This window comes from Sciurus carolinensis, chromosome 3 (assembly GCF_902686445.1).
Source record: "Sciurus carolinensis chromosome 3, mSciCar1.2, whole genome shotgun sequence".
Classification (NCBI taxonomy): domain Eukaryota; kingdom Metazoa; phylum Chordata; class Mammalia; order Rodentia; family Sciuridae; genus Sciurus; species Sciurus carolinensis.
In genome coordinates, this window is record NC_062215.1 from 127,566,910 (window position 1) to 127,594,784 (window position 27,875).

The window sequence follows — 27,875 nt, forward strand, 5'->3', positions numbered from 1 at the left end:
TTTGTAAGGACTTGGTTGTGTGCTTTCTACCAAACTCAGAACTTTGGGGTGGACTTCTGACTCTATGTAATAACAATGTTGCAATTGAATTATAGTCATCTTTTTTCTCAATGGTTAAAAGAGCCTCTTGTTACAAATTAACAAAAGCTCTAAGCATAGAACCGTTGGGCTTCAGAACTGGTCTAGGTTGAATGAACTTCCTAAGCCAGCACAGCTGATTAACAGGTGAACTTTTGAATTTATGATTTTGACTTTGAGGAGTATTCCTTGCAGAAGATGTGACTCCTTTAATGTCATTCTCACCATTTTTATTAAATTAAGGAAGTCAAGCCCTAGGTCTTGGGTTAAAAAACTCTTTTTCATAAACAGCTGCCACTGCTTCTCAATGGAGTCAGACCAATGCTTGATTTTCACATCCTCCTCCTCCTTCCAAGGGATTTGAGTTTGATAAAATTCCTTCAGGCTCTGAAACTGCTCTTCTACCTAAAAGGGAAAAGATAAATTATCATATATCATTCTGTTTTAAGAACACTTTAAAATAAAAAAGAACACTGGATTCCAGTTAAAACCCAGGTAAAAGTTAAATTGAAACTATACTTTTGGAATTTTTTAAGTAATTATTGAATATTATCAACTTACCAAAAAGACAAGAAATTTATTTAGATTGTTGACATACAGAACCACTGGGTAGCAAATTGGGTGGACAATTTATTACCCAGAAGAACTATTTATTGTAGCCAAATTATGTACTACATATTAATGTATTTTTTGCAATTTAGGACAATTTGTGTCAAAGACCTGGTGTTTCTGTTTCAAGCTGTTTTATAATTCAGAGGAAAAACACACATATGGAATCAGGGGCTACAAATCAGAATTGTAAATCATTGAAAGATTATTAGTAATTAGTATATCGCCATTGACTTCTTTATTTTTTTGTATTTTGGTGCCAGGGATTGAACTCAGGGATGCTTAACCACTGAGTCACATCCCCAGCCCATTTTTTTTTGAGATAGGGTCTTACTAAGTTGCTTAAGGCCTCACTAAGTTGCTGAGGCCAGCTTTGAACCTGTGATACTCCTGCCTCCGCCTCCCAAGAGACTGGGTTACAGGTGTGCATCACCAAGTCTGGCTTCACCATTGACTTCTGGTCAGTGGTAAACCAGAATAAAAGTGCATTACTCATTTTCTGAATAGGTATTAACATTAAAGTACCTTCATGAGATAATCTTACTGATATGTTACCTTGTCTCCCTAGAATTATATTTTCTCATTTGCTAGTCAATGTAAGCAGTACTAGACTATTTTAAATTACTTTCCTTGCACTGAATGTGAATAAAATCAAATGTGTAACTATAGATTAACAAGTAACTGGATGATGTAGAAATAGTAGAAATTATTTGACATAAATTTGTATGCATTTTGAATACTTAATGGTTAAAAGACAAAACTCAAAGAGCTTATAACTACCAAAAGCAATCTAAACAGAGTAAGAAATGCCATGCAATAAGTCACCACATTTTCAAAAGGTTTTTTTAAAAAATTTATTCTTAATTTGAATGAACTTTATAGGAGAGTCTGCAGATAGCTTTCAGAAACAGATGCTCTCTTCTAGTTCCATGTGCCACTTATTCATGTCTCTGTTCTGCTGATACTTGTTCCCTCAGCTCAGGGTTTTCTTCTCCTATTTATCCTTCATGAGTCAGTTAAAATGCCATCTCTTCCATGGAGACCTCTGAGATTCCCTAGTAGAAATTAATCATTTCTCTCCCTGGGTCCCCAAAGATAGTTTTGGAAGAAAGAGACCAATAAGCAAACCACAACTTGAAGATAGGTGGACACACGATGTTATGGGTACATTCAGGAGAGATCACCACCTATGTACAGAGTAAGTGGAGAAGAACTTCCCAAAGGACATGGTGCTTGATCTGGGTCTTGAAGAACTGTCCGGGGTAAGAGGGAGTAGAAAGGGGTCCCAGGTGGAAGGAATAGGAGGCATCAAAGATCCAGTTGGAAAACACTGACTGGCTCAGAGAATGGTAAATGATGTTAACCTGGGTGAAGTTCAGGTTATCCAAGTTCAGAGACAGGAAAAGAGGCTGGAAGGATAATTGTGCTGGAACAAAGCTAACTAGCAAGATTCCACTTGTTTTCTACTGTAGCCACCATGACTGTGACACATTCTCATTTGTCTGAAACAACTGATAGCTACCCCAATAATTCAAAATTGGCATGGCAATCACCTGGCTTCCAGAGGGTCAATTGCTATGGGCTACGTGTCAAGATGATGGGCAGCTGGTTATGTGAAATTCTCAAAACAAACTTTGATTCATCCTCTTTTATCAAGTACTCAAAAAAGGTTTGCATGTAAATGAGAACAAGGACATCATAGGAATTCACTTAAATTTGTACTAGTTGATTTTTGAGTTAATTAATGATAAACTTTATTATTTCATCCATTTTGGTAAAAAAAAAAACTATTGGCAATTTGCTTCACTAACTACATGTGAAAAATCACTTGAATTTCAAGATGATGAGGAATGTGGAAGAAGGGGAACTCACAGATCTTTCAGGTTCTCTCAACAGACACAGGATAGCATGGACTTTGAAAAGGGAAAAACGACAGAGAGATTGGTGATTAAACTTCAGCTTTGGTGTTTAGCAGATGTTTGCTATTAATACCTAATTTTTAGAGCCTTGATTTTCCTCACTCGTAAAATGATGATAATGGTAAGTAACTAAAACATAGCAGTGTAAGGATTAAATAAAATCAGGAGTGAAAAACACAGGGCCTGATACAAAATAAGTGCTCACTGGGACTGGAAAAGACACTGAAGCCAGAATTGTCCAAACATGTACACCAGGGCTCTTGCTGGAAGAGTTGGGATATCCTAAAACTGGAGTGCTATAATATTTGCACAACTCTCTACATTTACTAGAAATCATTTCACTACAAAATTGTGCATTTTATGCTATGTAAAGTATATTCAAAAAATGTTGTTAAAAAGAAAACACAAGAGGTGAGAGTGGGTAACTAGGTTAAAAATTTCAACAGGACAAAGCCTGAAAGTATACCATTTCATTTGTCCACTAATAGGGTAACCTATAAGAACATTTTCAATGTAGTGAAGAGATGGCAAATGGACAGGGTTGAAAAGGGAAACTGATCTGCAATGGGATGAGGACTAGGGAGGAAGAGCAAAAGTTTACATGTGAAGGAAAGTAAAATGATAGAGAGCCAAGGAGAGGACATGACTATTTAGATACAACTATAGACCACAGGAAGCATTGGAAAATGGCAAAATTGAAAAACTAAAGGATGGTTGCTGGAGCTACTTCCAAAAGATTTAAGAGTGGACAGGGAAGGACTGGTTACTAATTAAGGCTGGACAGGAGTAGGGACATCACTTTATTGGAGCCAGTAGACAATGAGTTAATATGTCAATAAGCTTGGAAGTAGAAGGAGGTCAAGCGGTTTCCCTCACTTGTAAAATGATAATGGTAAGTAACTAAAACATAGCAGCAACCTCATTTTTTTCCAGAGTATATGATGTGTAAGGATAATGACTGAGATTTGGGGATGGGAACTGGGATAAGATGCTTGAGGACTGCTATTGAGTGGGAACCAACTAGGGAGCATATGGGAGACCCAGCTAAGGCAGAGACCCATAAATCTGTAACAGTGCCAATTAGCATGATAGTATGATTTTCTGTAGGAGCATCTGGAAGCTTGGAAAGAGAAGCTGAGTAAACAGAACATTGGACTGATCTAGTATTGGGAGTTGGCAGGGTTAGTCTGGGTGGAAGACAGGGAGTTGAGGGGATGAGTAGTGGAATAGAAATGAATAACCACGACCTAGTGGGGCAAAGAAGGGAAAGTCAGAGGGGCGGGGGAGGAATAGACCAGAAGCATTGACAGGATTAGAAGGATGAAAGGCTTTGCCAAGTAGGCAAAAATGACATAGCATAAGCAGAGAACCTGAGGGATATAGGTTCTTTTGTGAAAGAGGTTATCTACAAAGCTGAGGCTCTAGCCCTAGACAGGCTCCTGGTCCCCAAGGCCAGAGTGGGCTATGAAAGTGGGTGCTTAACACAAAGCCAAGTAGGAACTTTTTTTGGTAATGAAGATTTCACAAGAAAGCATTTCATTGTAGCTTCTCTTCCATTTTGAGTCCTGAACAAAAAATGTTCATCAACTGGATAATCTTATCAGTCATAATATCTCTTCAAACCACTAGAGTCCAGGGCCAAGAACCAAAAGGAAGTAAAAAATGATCAACGGTTAAGGAAAGATGTGGAAAAGGACAGCATGGGCACCTGATATTTCTAGGGATTGGATGTGGGCTTCCTCCACAGTGGTAAGAATTCAGATCAGACAGAGTGGACCTGTGGGAGCAGGATGGTGGGGAGGGGTGTGGAGACTGAGGGTGAATAGGAGGGTGGAGGTAAGAAAAAAGAAATTGAGCATGAACTTAACTTTGGATGGCTTTACCCCTAAGAGAACCTTGCTGGTTCTGGCTCCCACAAAACCAGCACCTGTGTTTCTGAACATGAGCGTGATCTGCATTGGCATGGGGTGCCCTGGGGCCAGGGCTAAATGAGGAGGACCCAACTCTTTTCTATTACCAATGCCATCTTCAAGAAACTGACCTTTGAGTGATGAAATCCTAGTGCACTAGAGGGAATGTTAGAGATATACGGTACAGCCTTGTCAAAGTAAAGCCTCAGAAGAAGCTCAGAGAGGTAACTTATTAAAAGGCATCCAATGACACAGACAAGTGATTGAACCAATGGCCTGTAATTTCCAATTCCAAATATTTTAAATGAACCACAGTAACTGCTTAGTATTCAGGATTCCATGGTTTAGAAAATGACTGTTTTCAAATAATTTTGTTTTATGTTTAGAACATGGTAAATATGGGTAAGACATGTAAATAATGTTGCAACACTTTATTTATACATACATCTACATATTTTTAAAAATGAAACAACTTTCTCTTCAAGCCTTTGTATGGTGTCTTGAAGAATAAAGGGTCTGTAAGTGAGTGCATTCACTGTGTAGAAGATATGGAACTGCCTGCCAGGGCAGCATGTTTATCCCAACAGAAAGCAGGAAGAAAGGCAGAGGTCACCTTGTTAAAGAAGGTCAACACATCCTACTGTACCTCCTCTGATGACTTTATAAATGCCACATAGATTTGCAGGACTTTTGACCTGGAAGTGATGCTCTGGCCAAGTATGTTTAATTCTTCTTCTAGCCATTGAGCTTTAAAAGAAAGAGATGCTACTTCATCAGATTCAAATTCATTTTTCTCCAACATGACTTTTGCAGCTGCTTCCAATGCATGTGATGCTTCCTGTGAAAGTAAAGTACAAGAGGTCAGAAGTCGACAGGGGAATCATGAACATTCTCATTTCATTAGCCTTCTGCACATCCATCTATTACGATTACTAATTGAACTTGTCCTGAGAATTTACTCAACAAAAGAAAGGCACAACTTTCAAAGTTCTGAAAAGAGAAAAAAGGCACTTAAAATGGAAACCATCTCAAGTCGCTCCCTGGCTCTATCAGCTATCCTTCTCATTTAGAGTATTCTATTTTCTTGTATCACAAATAGCAGAAAGGTTGTTTGATATAAGGTTTGTGAAACACAATGGCAGGAAAGTTTTAAGTAATTTAAATAAAATAATTTTCCAAAGAATTGCTTCATGAAATTTAACAATGGCTCCAGCAAATTCATAAACTAATTTTATTATATGAGATGACAAATTTTTCAAAACTTGTTCACTCACTTTCAATTTACAAAAATGGCATATAAATTATGTAGTCTTATCACAAGCTTATATAGAAGTGTTCTTAAACACAGGTAATGGAAATGTACATATCAGACCCAAACAACCCAAAGAATCAGTGAATTTCACTGGCTTAGAGAGGCTCCCCTCTTTCTTCTGCATGTGATTTCTGGCTGGTAGACTCTAACCATAGATTAAATAAATGAGTAAGTATTGCAGGCACTACATATAGTCATTTGCTACATAGCAACATTTCAGTGACAGATTGCATACATGAGAGACAGTGGTCCCTTTAGATTATAATGGAGCTGAAAACTTCCCAATGCCCAGTGATACCATAACCATTCTGAATGGCACAACACATTTCTCATATCTGTGATGATGCTGGTATAAACAACCCTATAGCACTGCCAACTGTATGAAAGCAAAGCACATATAATTATGTACAGTACACAATACTTGATAATAAATTATTGTCATTTATTTATTTACTATATTATACTATACTTTTTATTACTTGAGAGTGAACTCCTCTACTTACGTAAAAAAAGTTACTGTAAAACAGTATGCCTGGTTACACTGGCAGCAGCCTCTCACATCTCGTGTTTACCACATCTCTTGATTGCTCCAAGAAACCACATCAAGCAATTGACCTATTCCATCTAGGTCTGTGTAGTATACTTTATGATTTTCACACAACAAAATCATCCAATAGTGCATTTCTCAATACCTCCACATTAAGGAATACATGATTGTACAATTGCCACAGAAAGAGCCATGTAAATTTTCATGTGAGAACAAGCTAAGAATCAAGACACAATGGGAAAGAAAAGCTTCACTCTCATTTGCAGCAAGGAGGCGTTGCTTCTCTGCCTGTGTTCAATATGCTTCCCAGGTGCTCCACTGAATGAAGGTAATTTTAATTTACAAGCCCTGCTTCATGGTAGCACTCTGGGAAGAAGAGGAGCATGGGATTTCTCCTCATGAAATCTCCTCACTGCTTCTAAAGATTTTGAAACATTAGCATACAAGTGATATTTTAAGCCTTAAATAATAAATACAAAGTACTCCATTTAAAGACATTGGTGTGTCTGAGTTTTGGGTGGGGGCTAACTGTGAAGAGGGCTCTTCTGCTGAAAACTGGAGTACCAGGGCTCTTGCTGAGGACCTAGCTGAGTTAGACTTGACTCATGTTCCCAAGCCCTGCTGGGGCAGGCAGGGACTTCAGTGAGCTGCTGGCAGGAATCACTGAACCCAAGTCCTATATGAAAGCATAGGAGGGCCCTAGAGAAGGTGCCGAGGTTGGGATGGGTCATTTCTGCCTGAATGCTGAGTGCCATTGCCTCCTGGAATCTTGCAATAATGCATGCTATTTTGGTAATTTTGTGACATGCTCTAGCAAAAAATTACAAAAAATCATAGAGAAATGATCTCTCTACCTCCTCTGGAACCCCGAAAAGGAGTTGCTAACACATTTCAGAAAAGGAAAAAAAAAAAAAAGCCAAATGACTGTTTAATACTAGGCTATAATACTGAGTTCCAGTGAGCTTAAGTGCTCTAATAAATGCACATATAAATATAAATAATTTATACACACAAAACAGCAGGAGTTTTCAAGTCATTATTTGCTACTTACTAATCTAGAAATGTAGCCCTTAAGGGAGCTAGAATCAAGTTTTAGAGCTATGGAACAGTTTAAAAATCATATTTACAAAATCAGAGCCATAATTATAATTCTTATTTTATTTACCTTAGCTTGCATATCTAGTTCCAGATATTTATTTAAAATCTTCTCAGATTCAGAAAGACTGGAACCAATATCCATTGCATTGGAAACAACTGGAATGATGTTCTGAATTGACATATCCACCTTTAGAAATAAAGAATATATTATAGTCATAGTAATAGATATATGCATATATGGATGCACATATATAAAGAAAATAAATATTGCTGTATATATTCCTATTATACTTTAAAATATATGTTTTAATCTAAAAGAGTTTCAAAATACTTCAGCACTTCATGTGTTAATAATGTTCCTCCTCACATGAAGTAATACTAGTGACCCACCAACAGAGGGTATATGTTTAAAGATAATTCTTTTATTAAGAGCAATGAGATATCATCAATCATTCACATCCTCTCAGAACTTACTATCTACATTAACTACAAAGGATGATAGTACACTTGCAAATGCATCAGCAGAGTTGAATTTATGTTAGTTGAATGGGACCAATTTACAGGCACATTTTGAAGTAGAATCTAGAGCACAAGCATTAGATGGCCCTATGGACTGCAGCATTTAGGACTGAAGGGTTCTGGGGAGGCGCCAACCCCTGCACATGTTATAATTAAACTCAGGGACATATGTAAGTCATTCAGTTGATGAACTTGGAGAATTGTGACTTGATCTTTGGTACACGTGAATCGATGGACAAAGAGACCGTTCAAGGGTTCCATTCCATTCAAGTTACTTCCTTCATTCTCTTGCTCTTTCTAGAGCCCATATACCCCACAGTCAAACTGGCTGTGAATTGGCAGTAAGACTAGTAGCCAACAGCTGTTTGAATTCCACTGTTTTCCTCCTCCACCAAATTAGCTTGCATCTCAAGTTGTAGGGAATGAAGCACCACAGCCGCTCCCATATTTAGATTCTCCCTAGACCCAGGAATCAGAACAAGTCTCAAATTCCCAAGTTTCTGGATAGATAAAGAAGGAAAGGTAATTTAAATAGAAACATTGTTATTTAATGTTCTCTGTTGCAAACCCTACTAACCCTACTCATTTAAGTTCAAGATTGCAAGTCCATTGTATTAAATGAAAACATCACTGAAAACCTGAGACCCAGCCTCTGCAGCAAGGTTCATTAGCATTCATATAACTGGGACTAGTCATTGCTATCTATTCTAACCCACAGAGAAGTGATTTTTTAAATTTAATCAATATGTGGGTTCTTGTCCTTATTCCCCTTTGAAAATAGGAAATAAAATCTTTCTATAACAAGCCACTGCATTCACTCTATATAGAGAATTTTTCCATCTTTTTTTTTATGTAGAATGACTATATCTCTCTCAATGGTCTGGATGAACAAAGCATGATGATGATAACTTATTCCCAGAAACACCTAAAACCATTATTTCTACTGTCTATCCATCTATCCATGTATTCATCTGTCTGTAGCCTTCATGTTATATTGTGCCATGCTAACAGAAATATGTGCATATTGGAACCACATGCTGACCCAGGTAAATAAGGGACCTAATTCCAATGTGTATGTAGTTCAGTTAACACAGAACTGTGCAAGGTGAGGACTACTTTGTGTATATACAATGGTGCCTGAGTTGGTAGATTGTATTAGATACCTGTTTTCGTATGTTATGATGATTTATGAGCAATAGTGAGTTATAAGTGTTTGGTCAATTGTAGGCCCTCATGTGAAACATGACAGAAACCGAAGGAGATACACCTGTAACCCCTGCCATGTCCACATATTGCAGTCACAATACCATCTACAATAACCAATTTAGAAGTTTGAGTTTCATTTCATGAAATTACCTTCCTTAGATGACTCTCCACAGAGGCTGTTAATTGCTGCTTCTTAAGAGCAAGTTCCTTGTGCGCTGAGCACTGTTGGGTCAGCTGGTCCACCCGTCTCTGAATGTGTCCCATCATCTCATGGACACCAGTCACCCGAGAGCTGAAACCGAGCAAGTCAGTTGTTAGTTCACTCAACCCCCAACACAGAAGTCCCAGGAACAGGGAACTTTTGAAAACAGATCTGCTTCTTCACATTAGGTAGGAGTTAGCGAAAATTATCTGCTTTAGAATAATAGAAGTAGTTATACGGTTGTGGCAGAGGGAATACCAAATCATGTTCCTTTGTTTTAAGTCAGTCAGTCCTAAGGGAAAAGATGAGTTATGGATTTTTGCAACAGGTCTTGTCTTCTTTTAGAAGGTTTATTTTTTAATATTTCTATAATATGGCAAAAAGCACAGTATATTTGACAAGAGTGTTCCTGAGGGTATTATTTAAAAGCTTCATTTATCTAAAGATGCTTTTTTTTTATCTGTTCTTTTTAGGTATACATGACAGTAGAGTATATTTTGACACATTATACACACATGGAGTATAACTTATTCTAATTAGGTAAAGACGCTCTTTGAACAAAAATGTGGATCAGTCATTTAACAAAGCATTTACTAACCCAATAGGGTAAAATGTTTATATAACAGTAAGGTCTTTGTTCTCAATGATTCTGAATGTTCATGGCTAGACTTGTTAGATGAAAACTAAGTTATCACCAACAATTAGGTATCAAGTACACTTATTCATAAAAAAGAAACTTACCCTCACATTATCATTTTATTTTCTGGCCTTGTGAAACAAAGAAAAGCCTCATAAGAGCTCATAAAATGAAAATGCCTTTGAAACAATGAATGAACTTGGAATTAGACTCCAGTTGCTCTAGTCTAAAGACATCTTAACAGGTTTCCAAACCAGTTCCAAGCTGGGCACACCAACAAGGCAAGACAAAGGAAAAACATTTGGATGGAATGAGCACTTGTAAATCATCATCCCTATCCCTAAGACAGGACCTGGCCTCTATTTTAGAAGTTGAAGTCTTTAATTCTCATCAGTCATTTCCTTCAAACACTAATAAAGATTAACATGATGACTTTTAAATTTAATTACCCAGAGTTAAAAAAAGATCTTGGAACGAGGTACAAATTTCAGTAATTTTACCTCAAATAATTAATTTATGGCTCTGTAAAAATGAATTTAATTAGTAATGAAATGAGGGCAAGATCCAAAATGACTAAGAGGTGAAAGTAATCTCACTGGAATGACAAAGAGGCTGCTACAAAGGAGGGACACACTCAGATGTGTCCTGTGGGTACTACAGGGGCCCAAGACATGTGTAATTGGGGGAAATATGGAGTCACTCTGATAAGTTTTATTCCTGGCACATAATGTTCCACAGACATCACAATTAGACCAATTAGTTTTGCATTTGAATACTCAGAGACAGAGACAGGTATAACCAAGTCATTAGGAGAACTTTAGAAGTAAGTTTCTTTCTTTCTTTTTTTTTTTTTTTTTTTTTTTTTTTTTTTTTTTGATACCAGGGATTGAACCCAGGGGTACTTTAACCACTGAGTCCCATCCCCCAGTCCTTTTTAAAAAATATTTCACTTAGAGATGGGTTCTCACTAAGTTGCTTAGGACCTCATTAGGTTGCTGAGTCTGGCTTTGAACTTGTGATCCTCCTGCCTCAGCCACCTGAGCTGCTGGGATTACAGGTGTGTGCTACCATGTCCAGCAGAAGTAGTTTTTAATGTTAGTTATATCCATGAATTCTGTAGAAGCAGTGCCTTCATAATACTAATTGTATTTTGACCAGGATTTAGACTGAGATGCTTTATGCGAAAAGGGCACTTAAAAGTCCAGCTGTCCTATACTCTACAGGTTCCAAGGTTTCTGTGAACATGGAAATCTGGAATGAGAAAGATGAAGTGAATAAGTGGCACTGTGCACAGAACGTACAAAGGACAAAGCTTATGAAAGGAAACTGGCAAGCATGTAGCAAGAAAAGATAGCTTAGAAATGGCAGAAAATGCCATTGCTAAAATGAAAGGAATTTGGAAATGATTAGCAAAATTCAGAAAGACACAGTAGGACTGAAAAAGAATTACATCAACCAAGATGAAAGATGCTATGCCCACCTCTGGGTGGCCTTATGTGGTCCTACCCAGAATGCACCTTGCATCCATTGCAGACAGGGGCTATCTTATTAAACAGATTTAGCATGGGGGCATGCGGAACCCCAAGCAGGTGGCATGAAGTTAACTACAATTTTTGAATAGGTTGCTCCCTGTGGGAAACCAGTTCTCAGTAACCAGGTCCAGCCAAACCCCTTGGTTTCTGTTCACATCACTTCTTTGTATTATTTGGCCATCTCTGAAGAATACAGTTGGTAGCCAGTTTGGGGGCTTATCCAGGTACCAGGGCTCAGGCCCATTCTCTAACCCAAACTTCTTTAATATCCCCAATCCCTCTGGAATTCCCCTCTTGAGTCCCCATTTTGCATTTCAATCATGGTGCTCTAACTCTATGCTCACACTAAATCCAGCCTTCTCTTTGGTCATTCAAATCTACAATGAGCTTCCTCTCTTCTAAAATCATGTCACCCAATTGTAGAGCACATGGCAAATACGGAATTGTGATTCTGAAAGCTTCACATGTAATTTTAATAAAAACTGCTGCTTAATAAATTCTTGTAATAAACATGTCACTTCAAAAGGTGTCAATAACTCCAAAATTTTAGTCAAAGAAATTGAAGCTTCAGGGGTTAGATAATTTGCCTTAGAGACACACAACTAATAAATAGGAAAGACCTGACTTAAACTCAGGTTTCTTTAATACCCAAATATATACACATAATATATTTGATTTTTGGGATTAATGAATAATTTAAAATCTTAATTTCAAAAAATTTTAGGAAATTCAGATGATATGGGTTTTGTTTTTACTATGATACTGTAACTACAACTGATAAAAATAGTCATTGAATTCTTACTATAAGTCACCATTCTTAATGTCTAAAATAGTGTCCTAATTATCCAACGCTCTTTCCATAAATTTTTGAAGTATAATCACTATCCTCATTTTGCTATTGAGCAGACTGAAAACAGAGAGGCTCAATAGGTTGACCAGTTATGAACTGGCAGAATCAGGATTTGTTCATCAATCTCAGAGTTCACACTCTACATCCTTACAGTACCTTTTCTGAGTCTGTGACACATGACATAAGGTGAGGGGAATTTTTCCTCTGGTAACTGTCTTTATTGAGTGTTATTGACTATCATACAAATAGATTGGCCTGGCTGACATGCTCTTGAAAATGACTGGCTTCTCTAGGTAATGCAATGTCTGCCTGTAGTTTTCAAGGTGGCCGCTAGAGGGGCATGGTACCTTGCACAAATGACAGGTCTTGCTGGTCCCTTAGCACAGAAAGTGGAAAGAGGAAAACAATTTAATGAAAAAAGGAAATCAAACATTCCTTCAAAAAAAAATACTGTTTTTCTTTTTAAAGCAATCTATTATTTTAATTTAGATAAAAGACAACCAACCAAATAGGATCTCCCTCTTTCAGCTTTTGTTTTTCAGTGATCCAGGAGGCTCTGCTTCATTTTGTGGTGATTTGTTCCTTATCATGAACTTTATTAATTACATTGTAAATTCAGTAAGTGGAAAAGATGGTGGCTTATTTATTCCTCTATCTCTTGAATCCCTGAGCATATAGACTTATAAGTAGTAGGATATTAATGCACATTTTAAAGTTAAGTAAAATCCTGTCAGATCAATATTTAAGCAAAGAGAATATGTAGATTTAAGTTTGGGAAAACATATAAACACAGTTACCATATTTAAAATGCCACTGGTAACAGTGTCCAATATTTTTTTAATAATGATGAATTTGCACTTTATGCTACTTACAGACATCAGGCTAGTCCTTATTCTTTTTTACTGTGCTGATCAAACCCAGGGCCTTGCACATGCTAGGTAAGCACTCTACCATTGAGCAGAATCCCTGGTTACTTTACACTATGAAAGACTGCATCATTTCTTCTTTGGTATGCTTTAGCATTTACAGTTGAGTTTAACCAAGTTTGTCATGTATAGTTTGGTTCAACTGACACTTACCTCATCTATTTAAAGCCTTGGGAGAGAAGACTGAATTCTTCTGCTGTGCAGTATTACTATCCATTACTGCCATCCTACTGTGGATGACTCCTTCCTTGGTAAGAGAAGTTCTCAATGATCCTTCTCACCTTAGCTAGTTCCTTTCCCTCTCTGTTCCAACTAGGTCATTTTTTCTGTATGATTGGCAGTAATCTCTTCTTTTTCCCTGAATTCTCAGTTGGTATATATCCATCACACTCCTAGTCCCAGGGCTACTATGGTCCTTTTCTATTCTTCCTTAGTAAAACCTTAATCTGCAGATTATAACCAGCCCCTATTCCAGCCCCGATCATTTTCAGTTAAAAAATTTATATGCTGATTCCAGACTCTAATTTTCACCATTCTAAAAACATTTTAAAACATGCATAGCATGCATATTGGCAATTTCCTCAGTGCCTGAAGAGCAAGTGGCTTGATCAAAGGAAAGATCTGACTCCACGGTTTGCCAGCAATTCTTATGTGAATTGAAAAAGTAATAGAATTCCATCTGTCATCCAGGAATGAGTTCTATTACTTCACAGTCACATTAAATTAATGATGGAACAAGGACCAAGAGTGGGTTACAGACACATGGTGAACTAAACATGGTGCCCTGTCACCCTGTTCTGATTCTGAAGCAACACTGCTTATGTGCATCTGATTGGGAGCTGGAGGGGCTAGTCCAGCTCTAATCATCTGTGGTCTATGATCTGCACTGGAAATATTGACTGACCTTTGGGCTTTCCTTGTAAGAATGGATTAGGTTGTGCCTGTCAGTAGCATGAGGTGTGTCGGATTATTCCTGATGTTGACTTTGACTTTTCTAATACTCAGAAACAACAGACTGTGGAGGCTTCCTTCAACATTTGTTAGAAGCTCCATACTGGGAGCCCACAGAGGGAAAGGAAGGATAAAGAAAAATGATTTTTTTTTTCCTTCAAGAAGCAAAGACATATTGACTTCTGGTTCAAGAATAGGCTGTTCTATTTACTGTAGGGAAGCAGTTTCCCTATCTTCTCATCTGTCACAAATCGGGGTTGGGGAAGGGAGCAAATCCCAATGTTAATATGTTTTAATGATTCTTTCTGGAAAATGGCAACTTACTTTCACCCCTTTCATAAATTACTATTGGCAGCCCATCTGGATTAGGAGCTAAACCAGATGGTAGGTACTTGACAGCTTACTCTGTCTCATCAAAAGGGATCAGCTGACCATATTTTTCTTTTTGTCTGTGGACAAATTACTCCTGGAAGATAGAAAAAATCTTCCTTGTCTTTAGCTTGCTGTTTCTTTTACCAGGAACCTGAACACTGTCCCTTCATGTTTATATCTGTGTTTATTTTGGTAGAAACAGCTGCTGCTGTCTAGTTTTCATCCCTACTTTGAAAAAATACCATTTGCTTTGTAGACATGAAATGGAGGTTTTTAATAATAATTTTTGTTATTTGATAATCTCTCTCCACCAAACAAATCACAAAGCGTGTATGTGCCCACGCACAAACACACACAAAACATATTGTTGTTATATATACACAACAAAAAGAAACAGCAAGCAGTAGGTGGGATTGAAGCCACAGGGCTCCTAGGATCTGGTCCAGACCAGAGACCAACATATGTGTCCTGTGTGAAGGGTGCCATAATGGGGACTCTACCTGAAATCCGTAACAGGGTTGTGATTCTCCCTCATTGTAAAAGGAGACTGAACAATGCAGTCAATTGCTACTGGGGTCATGGCTCAGACCTAGCAGTGCAGTTAGGGCTTGCACCAAGCACTCTCCTCTCCTGGTTTCCTGATCACATCTCTGAGAGCCACAGTATCTCCATGGGCACTTATGTGAACCTGATCACAAGACAGAAGACTGATTCTGGACAGTTGGGTACTGTGAATCCAGGGGAAAACCATTGCAAAACTGGTGAGGAGAAAAGAGCAAAGAGGAGAAAATAAAGCAAGCAAGAGAGCCAAAGTGCAAGCCCCTCCCCCTCCAAAAGAGCAAATGCAAAAATCTCAAAACATACATGGAAAAGCAATCCTAAAACACCCGATCCTCAGGAGATAAACATACTCCAGCAGAAGTGAAAATAAGTGGAGCAATGTGAAAATGACTTGAAAATAAACACCTCCGAGCTCATCGGAGACAAAGGAAAAATCAACATTCACAATGAAAGAACAAGAAACTCTTTAACGAAAACAGAAATAAAAACAAAATTGGATCTGGAAAAAAAATTTTAAATCCTGGAAATGAAAGCAACATAACTACTAAAACTAGGGAAAAAAAAAAATCAATGAATGAAAACAAAGGGAGGGGCTGGGGTTGTGGCTCAGTGATAGAGCACATGTCTAGCATGTGTGAGGCACTGGGTTCAATCCTCAGCACCGCATAAAAATAAATAAATAAAATACAGGTTAAAAAAAGAATGTTTTTTAAAAAAAGAAAACAAAGGGAAATTTTTTAAAAATGAGAAGTTAAAAAGAAAATTCATACTAAGCATGCAACAGAAAAGTCAGGGATGAAAAATATAAAAGACTGTCTGAGAGAGACCGAGGGCTCCAGAGGTCTTCTCATAGGAGGTATAGTAGGAGAGGAAAATGGAAGTAGCAGAAAGGCCATATTTAAAAGACGATTGCTGAGATTTTCTTATGATTTATGACATATTCAGACAAAAACATATAACAAGAGCTAAACAGATAAATACACTCATTTGAGATAACTTGGAAAATATAAAAATATATTTTGGTATATTTCCTTCCCAAAAGTTTGGTTTTGTTTTGGTTTGCAGTCCTCCTACTACCCCAGCACAAAGTTAGCGTTATGCCCTATATGTGATTTGGGTTCCACTCTTACCCACTCAGCATCACATTGTGAAGACACTGTCTTTAAATATTCTTCCAGTAAGCCATTTTGTAATGGGCTTAAAATATTCTGTTATGCACTTGCTCTTAAACTGTTCAAACATCTGGAAAGATTTAATGACTTTCAGGTTGGCACTATTATGAACAGCACTGTTGATAAAAAAGTCCACTCACATCCCTCCCAGGCTCCTTCCTTTTTCTTTTCTCTTTGGATTTTCTAACCTGAGAGCTCTCCTCCACAATCATCCAGGGCAGAGGTTCTGCCCCTTTATGTAGCCTTCCTCTGCAGATTCTGAACCTCAGTTCTTTTTACCCTGGGATCCTTTCTATACCTCATCACATCTGTACCATCACAAATGAATACGTCATTTGTGGAGTGAGGAACTTGTAGATATTTTACAAGAACCTGATGGAGTTATTCTTGAATTTAATGGAAAATGTGAATTTTGGCACCTTTCATATGAAGAGTTTCAGGAGGATTTAAAAAAATAAATAAATAAAAAACCTTAACAGTGTTAACAAGACTAGACTGCAGTTGTGACATTTACTCAACCTCTAAAAAGAACAACTCAATATAGACATGAAAATATTTGGAAAGTGACTGAATTAACACTGCCATAAGAATTCGCTTTGTAATTTCCTAAATTTCAGTATCTGACACTTATCATCATCTACTTGCATCATTAAACTCTTTTAAAGCCATCTATTTTTAAGTTTAGTAGAAGTTCTTATAAAATGCAATCACAGATGAATCTATCAGGTGAAGGGAATTCATTTCTTTGTTAGGTTGGAGGGTGGGGTATTGCTTTTGTTTCTTTACCACTTAAGATCTCTGCAGTATGTTCAGTATGATAGGAACTCTCTGATGTTATGCCAGCCCTTTAATGGCATTTCCCATCAAGTCACCTGGTGTGTAAGTGTTAAGCTAAATAAGGGAGAAGAGGTTTCCTTGTTGTTTTGGCTCACAAGTTAATATTATGGTCCGGATGAGATGATATTGTCACAAGTAAAACAATCAAGAACAATTTGACCAGTACAAAATGAAAAAGGAAGCCACGAGGTAGATATGACAAATGCAAAGAAGTCCAAAGAAAGTATTATGGGGCTGGGGAGATAGCTCAGTTGGTAGAGTGCTTGCCTGTCGAGCACAAAGCCCTGGGTTCGATCCCCAGCACCGCAAAAAAAAAAAAAAAAAAAAAAAAAAGAACCCAAAGGTATGTAGATTATGTAGTATAGATTCTGTTCATCTTGGTTTGGAGATGCAGACCCTTTACTCATCTCCACCTTCCAAATTCCACAACCATTCAAGGCCCTCTCCATCAATCCCACTCCTCCTCTTGTCCCGTCTTGATCACAGAGCTTAACATGTGACTCCTTTCTCTGCAGCGGTATCCCCAGCACTCACGTGTCCTTGGCTCCTCGTACCTGGAGCACACTCTTGGTGTGTGAAGATTTGGGCCATAGCTTGGACTGCCCTTGAGGCCCAGGGGCTGAGATGCTCATAAGTATATTCAGTAATTTTTAAAATAAACTGAAGGAAAGAAAAACTCCAGAGAAGGTGGGACTTGAGTTGAAACTAGAAGATAGATGGAGCACATCTTTAGTACACAAGAGTAAAAACGAATCCACATCCACTAAGCAACCAGGTTCCTTGCTATTGATTGAAGTTGAATAAAAAGAAGAGAAAGACAAAGATAGAGCCAGCAATCTAACAGAGCGGTTCAGACGATATTCCAGTACTCACTCTACCTGTTACTGCTGTGGCACAGGTGCTAGAGTGAGAGGTTGAACTTCTCCACAAAACAGGCACATAGTGGTGCCTCCCATACAGGCTGAGGATTAAATTAATTAATAAATTAAACACAGGTATTTTCCATTATTGCTAATAAGCCTTTGAACATAGTCCAAATACTGCCCAACTCTCTGGTCTTGTCTTTGACCCTTGGCTGCTGCTGCCCTCTCCTCCAGCCACACTGTCCTTTCTGTTATACTCTTCTGTTGCTCTGTGGGGTCCACTCATCCACCAGCTATTTGAATGGCAGTCTCTTCTTCCAGAGTCCTCCCTTGACTCCCGGGTCTGCCACAGTGCCCCGCTGCTTCACTCTCTTCCCACTTTGTTTTTCTATCTGCCTGTACTACTTATTGCTACATAAGAGCACCTCACTTATTTATTAGTTAGTTGGCTCCTTCTTTCCAGTAGAATAGAAGTAGCATGAGGACAGACACTTCATCTGTCACATTAGATGCTCTGGAGCGCCTGATTTACAAAAGACATTCTAAAATTATTTTTGGATGAATACATGAAGGAACAAAAGTAGACCATGTTCTGTCCTAAGTTCATTAACATCCATAATATCAACCAAGGGGAAGCAGTGGTAATCATCCTAAATGAAAATAGCAGTAAGAGAAAGCCAAATCCTGATTAACTCCTCTTTGTATATCAATGTACATTGAAGAATTTACATTGAGAAAGTAGTGAGTGTTGGATCAAAACAGGTAATATTTAAAGTTATACCAAAGCAAAATATTCAGTCAGGATGAGATTTATAAGCCTAAATCCACTATAAAAAGGCAGAATGAAAATAGGTATCATCTTTATGTTGGGATAGCAATTGAATTTTTTTTACTCAAAAAACCTAAGTTAATTTTAGCAAACAGGAAAGCAAATTAATACTTCATAAAGTAGCCTGGTCCCACAGGGTGTTTTCATGTTTTTGAGCTCTGAATTAGTAGCTGCACTGAGAGAAAAAAGAAGTCTCTAATTTTTGTCCCTTTATGGAAGATTTTACCCTCCCACAAGGTCCTGAGACCAGCATTTCCAATCACCACAGCTTCCTGTGGCTTCAAAGTTGCAGAATTCTCCTTGGTAACCAGTGGTGTTTGGTCTATGCTAGACTCAGAGCTGGAGGAGGATGCCAAGTCAGGCCTAGGAAGAGATGAGGAAGGCCAGAACCCAGGCCTTGCAACCTTGTGGAGGGTCTACATGTGACCATTCTCACCACGATTACAGGTAACTTGTATCATAACTCAGTGCAAAGGAATGCACTAAAACAGCACTAACATTAAGGTATAATTAGGTCATGTGACAGACACTACACTCTGAAAAGATAAAAGCAACTTAACTCAGAATTATCATCAGATTGTAGACCAGACATAAGAAAAGGTAAGGAAACATATAAATTACCATTATTTACTCTGAGAGGTTGTTCCAACTTCAAAAGTATTCCAGGGAAGAAAAACAGCATGAGTCTGTTCCTAATAAGATGGTAATTACATAAAAGCAATGACAGAGGTTTCATGTATACTGAGAAAACTGAATTTCTGAGGTCATTTTATTAGTTAAAAAAAAAAATCAGATTATAGGACCTCTGAAATTCCTATCTGTCCCAATACTAAATTATGCCTTTTGTTACCTCAAGATACATGTTTATTATCTCTATTTTAATCTTAACTGTCCCAGTTCATTAAAATATTAAAATGAACGTGGCAGTTTGGTATAGCTCACTCTGTTGTAATCATTTGAAACAACCTGTGGCTCTTAGTATTTTGTTTCTGAAGCTCTTTATAGAATTTTTTTTAAAAAGTGAAGTAATTATTTATTGGGTGCTTTCTATGTGCAAGGAGTGGTGCTATCTCAATCAGTTAAAAAGTCTATGAAATATCTATCTCCCTTTTACAGATGAGGAAACTGAGGTTCAGAGAAGTTGAAAAAAGTCGTATCATTGTTCCAGCTCTCAGACTTATAAAATAAAACACCTTTAACATGAGGTCTTAAGTTTCTTTTCCATACAGTTTTCAAATGTCTGGTAACAGGTACCTTGGTATGATGGTCGTGACAGGTATGACAGGTACCTGGTCATGATGCTGGCATTCAGAAGTCTAGGAAACCATTTCGTTCTGTTGAAATTTACATTCATTTCCAACACCTCCATTCTAAATTCCACCTTCACTCCTGAATTGACTACAACTTGAAATTTCCTTCTTCCAGTCTGCTTCTTTTCTTTGATGGGGGACCCAGGTCCTCGAACCAATAAATCATTAGATAAGAAAGGAAGGCAAGGCCCACATGGAATGCACGGGATTGAGGTCAGTAGCTACTTAGCACTCTAGTTTGTAACTGAGATTCTAATGCATTTCAATTCAGTTTTTAATGGATTTCTATTCTGCATCTACCTTCTGAATAAAAAATGTCCTTTGCCAAGAAACAGTTTCACTTTACCTTCAGTTCCGGAAGGAAATGGAAGTAGTAGTGATTTGGAAATACTATGCAATTTCAGGGCAACCAAATACCTTGAAACTTCTTATGAAAGCTTGTATTTTTAAGATGCTGACAGAAAATATACTACTAATTATTTTGTAATCCAGTTGCCTAATTCTTGATCTAATTCAGAATTAAATCAAGTTTCTTTAATATTCCTGATGATTGCTTTTTCTAACAAAATCCAGTTGACCTCTTGAAAAAAAAAATGATACATTTCCCTTTGAAAAACATCGTGTATGTAAAAATTAAGACTAGAAAGAATAAAGGAGACAAAGAATGAAATTAGCCAAGTAAATAAACGTGGCAACCATGGAAAGTGGATGGTTAAAAACAGTCAAAAAAAAAAAGAAGCAAAATATATATAAAACATAATCACTTATATTTAAGTATTGAAAATACTTAATAAAGCATTACGGGGTTGGGGTCTTGGGTCAGTGGTGGAGCGCTTGCCTAGCATGGATTCGATCCTCAGCACCACATAAAAAATAAATAAAGTATTGTGTCCGTGTACAACTAAAAAATGTGTATTAAAAAAAGAAAAGAAAACATTACTGATTTGAACAAACAGGATAAGTTTAGCAGTAAAAAATAGTGGGCACCTTGAACCAGAAATTTATTTCTAGCCAAAAAGCAGGGACTGGATTTACCCTCATGTCTTAAATGACCAGAAAAAAAAACCCAAATGTATGAAATCTCGATTTTCAGATAGTGAAGAACATATAACACATGACAGTGATTCCAGAGAAGCGGAAACAAATGAGATGAGCCTTATGATCTCACCAGTTTACTGCCCGGAGGGGTAATTTCCTAAAGCACAGGGAGGTGGAATACTAAGGAGCCCAGGGCCCTCCTGAGTTAGGAGATCAGGGATCAGATGTCAGAGAAGAAAGCACCTAGAATTTATGGGGTGGAGTACTAGATAGGAAGCAACAACATAAAAACAGAAATCCAGAGATTTGTGCATGCATGAATAACCTGACAAGAGAAACAACATTCCTATCTGCTGGTCCTTTGAGATCTATCTACTTGCTAAACTGAGTTTGAATCATTCCCCAATGATAACAGCCATGCTGACCTCGCCACTTAATCCAGACATCACATGACTCAGAACTACCTCCAACTGTTACCCTGAGTTCAGGCACAGTGAGTGCCTATTCTGCCTCATGGTCTATCTTCTGCATGTCCTGAGTCACTTATACATTCTGGGAAAGTAGGCCTGCAGCAAGGGAAGGGAGAGGGAGGAGCTCTCTCAACTGTGTATGCACAGTTGGGCCCAGAAAGGAGCCTGTTGGTCATTGGAGCCTAATGGACACTTGCCATGATGCATGGTTTGGAACTGAAGTGAAGATACTTAGTAGCTATAGTTCTTGTTAGTTTTTCAAAGGAGAGAATTATTGTCCTCCTTATCACCTCAACCTTTTGGCTTCTGCTGGAAGACCTTGTTTAGCTTCAAACCATCTCGTGGTAACCATTAAATACTTCTGCTCAATTTCAGACCGTTTTCTGGAAGGAAAGTTCCCTACACATAGACTCTCAAACTAACACTTTCAAACATGTCTAAATAGAGCCAAACAAGGATTTAAACAGATAAAACAATTTTTTTATCATATTTTGCCTACCTCATTGTTCATTAAATTGAATGTCTTTGAGTTTCAGGGGATTGTAGATATGAAGGAGGAAAAACTGGGTTTGTACAAATCCACGTAGTCTCTCTCTGCCAAAATATAGGCCCCACCTTCATTTCTTCTAGCTAATACCTGCGCTGTGATCTGCTCTGTCACCTCCCCTTTGTCTTCCGATCCCTACTCTTTTCCACGCTTTTCTATTGCATTCTTTCTGTTTCACAAGGTCCCTTTCTCTCATCATGCCCACCCAAATCTAAGCTCACACGGATGCTTTCACAGAACTTGCTCACAGAAATGACCCTCCAAACACAGACAGCAGGGAGTCTGGGGCCAAAGCACTTCGATTCAAAGTCTGGCTCTGTCACAAACTGGCTATGTGACCTTTTGCAAGTTACTAAAGCTCCTGTGTCTCAGTTATCTTATTTGTAAAAGGAAAATAGTCTGTGTCTTGTAGGGTCACCACGAGGATTAATGAGATAATGCTCCTAACCCTGCAAGCACAGTGCCTGGCCCATAGTAGACCCTCAATAAATGTGAGCTATTGGTATTAACAGTCACATTTTACTTAGGTTTTGCTTGATGAATCACCAAGACCAGGAACAGAAGAGAATTTGTACTTAATTTTCTTTCTTTTCAGAAAGGAAAAGGGAAAGGATCAACTCGAGTTTCATGAACTACAGGGAGAAAGACATGCTGTGAAGATGCTAGGATATGAAAAGCTTGAGAAATAAAGCCCTGTTTATTATTTTGTCAATTCCTTCTCCTTCCTCAGAAACACACAGAAAGAAAGCTTTCGCATCTTTAAGTCCTCAGGTTCAGAATATGGCCTCACTTCTGGATGAGCAAGGCTGCATTCAGAATCACTGGTGACCAAAATTCAATGGATCCTTTTAAGCCATATCATAATACAGCAAAACATCAGAAGCCGAAAAAAAAAATCATGTGACTTAAGTTTTGAACAGGTTGTGGAAACTGTGGAAAAGCTTGTTACACTGAGGATGAAGGAAGCTTTACTTACCTGCAGGAGTCTACTTGTCTGATTAAGGTTTGGCCCCTTTGCAAAGCATCAGCTGTGCACTCTTTAATTTCTCTGTGTAATTCCTCATGCCTTGCTGCCAAGACAGGCAGACTTAAACCCTCTGATTTAAGGAGCTTAAGGTAAGCTTCAACTCTTCCAAGTACATCAAATGCCTGCCAAAGAAAACATACTTTTATTTTCTGCTTCTCTGGTTTAAAATCTACAACCATGTGTACACGAAACACTGGTGATTAAACCAGACCATTCGATTTATTAGTTTAATCATCACCAAAACCCAGCTATCTCAGCCTTGGAAAACAGCACTATAGTTTTAAGACTCTATTTAGGAAAACTGAACATAGTTTGGTTCAGCATAAATAAGTGTCAACACCATAAAGTTACCAAAACAGTTTACCTTGAGAATGTATCATACAACACAAACAATTGTAACTATGGAATTTAGAGAGTCTGGTTTTTATTTCTCATATTTTATACTGGATACAAATAATGGTTGGGCTATTTAAAATTTATTATGTAGCCTTTACTGACATAAATGTTTCTGTAATAGTCTTAAAAGGAAGTTTCCCAATAAAGTATACTCTGAACCTGAAGCACCATAGGGAAATATAGAAGAAATTACTAATTTTCTTTTTCTCCCTTGCCTGTTCTAAGACCTCAGCCCACTCCCTCCAAACCATACCTCTGCCTAGTGAGGAAATTAGAATTCAGTGCTAAAGCAGTGCACAGTGGAGGACTGAGATACTATTTCATTTCAGATGTGCAAAATAGAATTACATGTAAAAAATAGCCTTGAAAACCAAGATATTGTCTTGAGAGAAGACTTTTAAATTCCTTTATTTTTATCCTGCATTAGCAGACCAGCTGCCTGATGCAGGGTATTATGCTTATAGAATAAACACAAGTTAGAAAGTAGTTATCCATTAGCTTTTAAGGTTGACTTGGCATTAAAATAGAGGAGTATATGACATCAAGGAAATAAGACTGTGATAATACAAGATAAGAATAGGAAGCAGAGTGCAGTGGTCTTTGTAGGTCTCCTGATATTTCATCTCAGATTTTTGTCTGGAAAGCCGATGAGTTAGGAAAGTCAAAGAAAAGCTGAAGAGCTCTGTTGCCTTTCAGCAGGACTGAAGCCACCTTGCAGAATGCTCCATGCCAATCTGAAGAACCATCCTGTCACAGAAAGCTTGCAGAGCTGCAAGTCAGGCCAGGGCCTTGGAGTCTGGCCTTCCTGCACTGCTGAGCTTGGCAAGGGCCACCAGAATGTAGCGGGAAGACCCCACAGAAGACTCTGGGGAGGATTCCAGACCACGAGAAATTAGAACAGATGGGTTCATAGGTTTGGTACTACTAAGACCCGAGAGATGCCAGGGGAGGCTCTCAGGAAAGATAGTTTAGCCAAATGTTAAAGCTACAGCGTTGGGAGTGCCTTCGTAGGAAATAAGTTTTAGTGGCAGAACTAGAATTGGACAAAATTGGAATTTGCCAATGGAATCCCTCAAATGTTGTCTTAAAACTGTCTGTGGCAAGTCTGTTCTCCCACTGAAGTCCTCAAATGGCTCAATTCTGCTCCATTTGCTTAGAATGTTTAAACAAGCTCATCCCCCTTTATTTAGCAGCTGAGAGGAAGTGATAATGACTCGTTTTAATGAGAATGGACTATGTGCCTGCTTCCATACTGTGTGTGACATGTTACTTTTCATTCACTCAGCAAATATTATGGAATGCCTGTCGCATTCCAGGCATATTATCTTTAAGACCACCTGGGGGTGGGGAGAAATTATCCCTGTTGGGTGATTGGGAAAATTGAGTCTCGGGGAGGTTAAGTAAATTGCACTGAGTCACAGTTCTAAGTGACAGATTTGAGATTTATGCCTGATTTGTTTGACCCTGAGAATCCTGCTCTTAAACCCTGGGTTATGGCTTCATGTGGCAAAGAATTACTATAGGAAGCTTAAGAAAGAAGGACTATTTCAGAAAAGGCTGTGATCTTGGGTGAAAAAGGTAGGGTTTTTTTTTAAAGTTTCTTTTTTTAACTTTATTATATCTTTTTTTAAAAAAAAATACTTTTATTTTATTTATTTTTATGTGATGTTGAGGATCAAACCTAGTGCCTCACACATGCCAGGCAAGTGCTCTACCACTGAGCTACACCTCCAACCCTCAAAGGTAGGGTTTTTCAACTTATTTTCTCTAACTAAATGTCTGGTTTTCCTTGCTATGGGTAAGAGAAGAGTTGAAAGGTTGATCTAAAGAAAGATGGAGAGAAAGATTTCTTCTCTGCTATAGAACTGTAAAAGAACAAAAATTTGTTTTAAAGAAATTTTGACCCTAAAGAACTCTTTCTTATCTGATACTTTTTCCTTCTTACAGTTGTCTACAGAGCCAAATGCAACAAGATGCTGATGTCAGAAAAAGATGACTTTCTGGATTCTTCTGTAGTTCATTGAAACATCACTTGACATTATCTAGTGTTTCTGGAGTTTTGTTTTATATTTTAATTTTTAATCACCTATTTTGAATAAAGCAGAGCCTTTTGTTCATTGTGAATTTGTTATAAAGTCAATGCCTGAAGCAAAAATCTCGTGCAATCAAAATTATCCACTCCCTTAAAATCACCCTTAGCGTTTAAGATATGCGAGTTAGTGATTAAGGTGATACATCTTCACATTTGGATTGAGAAGCCCTGAATTACATTAAAGGATGAAATGTCAGGATATTCTCTCCTTTCTTCCTTTAAAATAATTCTCAAGATCCTAGTAAGAATGCTTCTTGCCTGTAAGTTGAACTCCATTCTGTTTTCCTATTAAACCAGAATAACCTTAATACATGTCATGTTTGTTGTTATAAAAATGAAAGAAGAAAGAAATATGAACGTAAGTAAGCATTATGGCAGATATGCAATAAATATTCAGAAAATATTTGCTGTTTTGTGAAACCTTGATTCATTCATTCAGTGCATCTTAAAAAGCCACTGAGGAGGGCAAGGTTGCCTGCTGTGTGTCATTCATCCCAAGGGGCCCCAGGCCTGGGGCACTGTTGCCACTTTCATGTCTTCAAACACTGCTCTCATCTTCACAGGCCCGAGACACTGAAGACACAAGGTCATTAGACACATGTGTGACATCACTCTATCCCTGAATGCTATGATAAAAGCACCATTTCCTAAGAGAAATGGAAGTAAATCGAAGGGCAGAACATTCAATAGAAGGAGGAGATAATTATATCAAATAAAAAAAATAACCCATAACTTGGAACAGAAATAGCAAAATTTTCTTTCAAAGTTGTTTTTTCTAATAGATCAAAGTGTTAGGAAAGCATTTAATTATGAATTGCTCTATGTAGCACATGTAATAAAACTATAGTAGAGAAAAGGGAGGATTGATTTCATTCCTTCATTAGCTCAACAAATACATCTGTTGAACACCTGCAGGTGAGGTGGGCTGGATGTTGCAAGAGAATTTACCTCTTAAGTAAATCTTAATCTAAACCTAAGGGAATAATCTGTAGACAGAAATAAGAGCTAAATTTCTTGACTCTAAAAGGAAGTCTCTTTCCAGATTATAATGCCTATGATTGTCTAAATTATATGCAAAACTCCTTTCTCTTATTCCCATGTAGAATTAGATGAGAAATCCATGTGCTGATTCTAGAAATGATCTAAGTATCACTCTTCTCACTTAAATCTACTCCAAAAATAGAACAGAGAGCTTTTCAATTTACCATATCCATAGGGAACATGATAAACTGGATCCAGCCCGGAAAGAATCTCTTGGCTGCACGTACAGTACAGGATGGGTTATTTCTGGCAATGAGAACACTGTGACCCCCACATAAACTCCTTTGGGATTAATGTTTCCCCTCTAGTTTTTCTCTTCACATCTTGCTCTTTCTTTAAACCTTATCCATACAGGTCATATAAAGCTTTTATGACTGGATTGGGGAAAAGGATATAAGTACAAGGATATTTTCTCATTCTGAATCCCGGTTCTTCTTGACCATTTCGCATGACACTACTCAGCTCTTAGGCGATGAAGAGATGGCATGCGCTTGTTAGGGCCCTAATTTGGAAAAGACTAAGGAGTTGCTGGGGTTTTGTTCTTTAAGAGGCTAATAAAAACCTTTCCTTTTTCCCTTGTTAAGAACAAGGTCCAAGACAGGCTGCACCACATCAAATAGAGATGATATCAGGACATGGCACATTTTATTCTTTTTAAAATATCTACAAGACTAATGATTTAGGCAAGAACCACAAGTCATCTAGCTTAATTCTTCTATCATGTTGCTTCACAGAAATGTTTATTAAGAATACTGTTAACTGCTTGACTAGTTAATCTGAAAAGAATCAACAGTAAACAACAACGAGACAAAGGTATGAACTTTGAAATTAACCAAGGACACAAAACTCAACTTCTTTCTAATTGGAGTGCTTGATCCTACTACCTCTGGAGGTCCACATTTCCTCTAGGTTCACCTTATGTAGAGACCAAAGTTTCAGTTTCCTTTCCTGAACATGACCTGAGATAACTGCTGTTGACTTTCAACCTGGCAAGCTGATTCTCAATTCAGGTCCTGGCCAGAAC

General features: G+C 37.9%; 1 protein-coding gene across 6 annotated transcripts in view; it reads right to left on the minus strand.

Moving 5' to 3' along the window:
• The window catches only part of Ccdc141 (coiled-coil domain containing 141), a 183,821-nt gene that overhangs the window by 41,178 nt on the left and 114,768 nt on the right, over window positions 1-27,875 (minus strand). For all 6 annotated transcript variants that reach the window (XM_047544281.1, XM_047544284.1, XM_047544283.1 and 3 more), the window contains exons 8-12: window positions 23,272-23,444; window positions 9,349-9,490; window positions 7,541-7,660; window positions 5,163-5,354; window positions 304-483 (exon numbers count right to left, since the gene is read on the minus strand). In XM_047544281.1, the coding sequence (XP_047400237.1) occupies window positions 304-483; window positions 5,163-5,354; window positions 7,541-7,660; window positions 9,349-9,490; window positions 23,272-23,444 (807 nt within the window). The remainder of the gene's footprint in view (window positions 1-303; window positions 484-5,162; window positions 5,355-7,540; window positions 7,661-9,348; window positions 9,491-23,271; window positions 23,445-27,875) is intronic.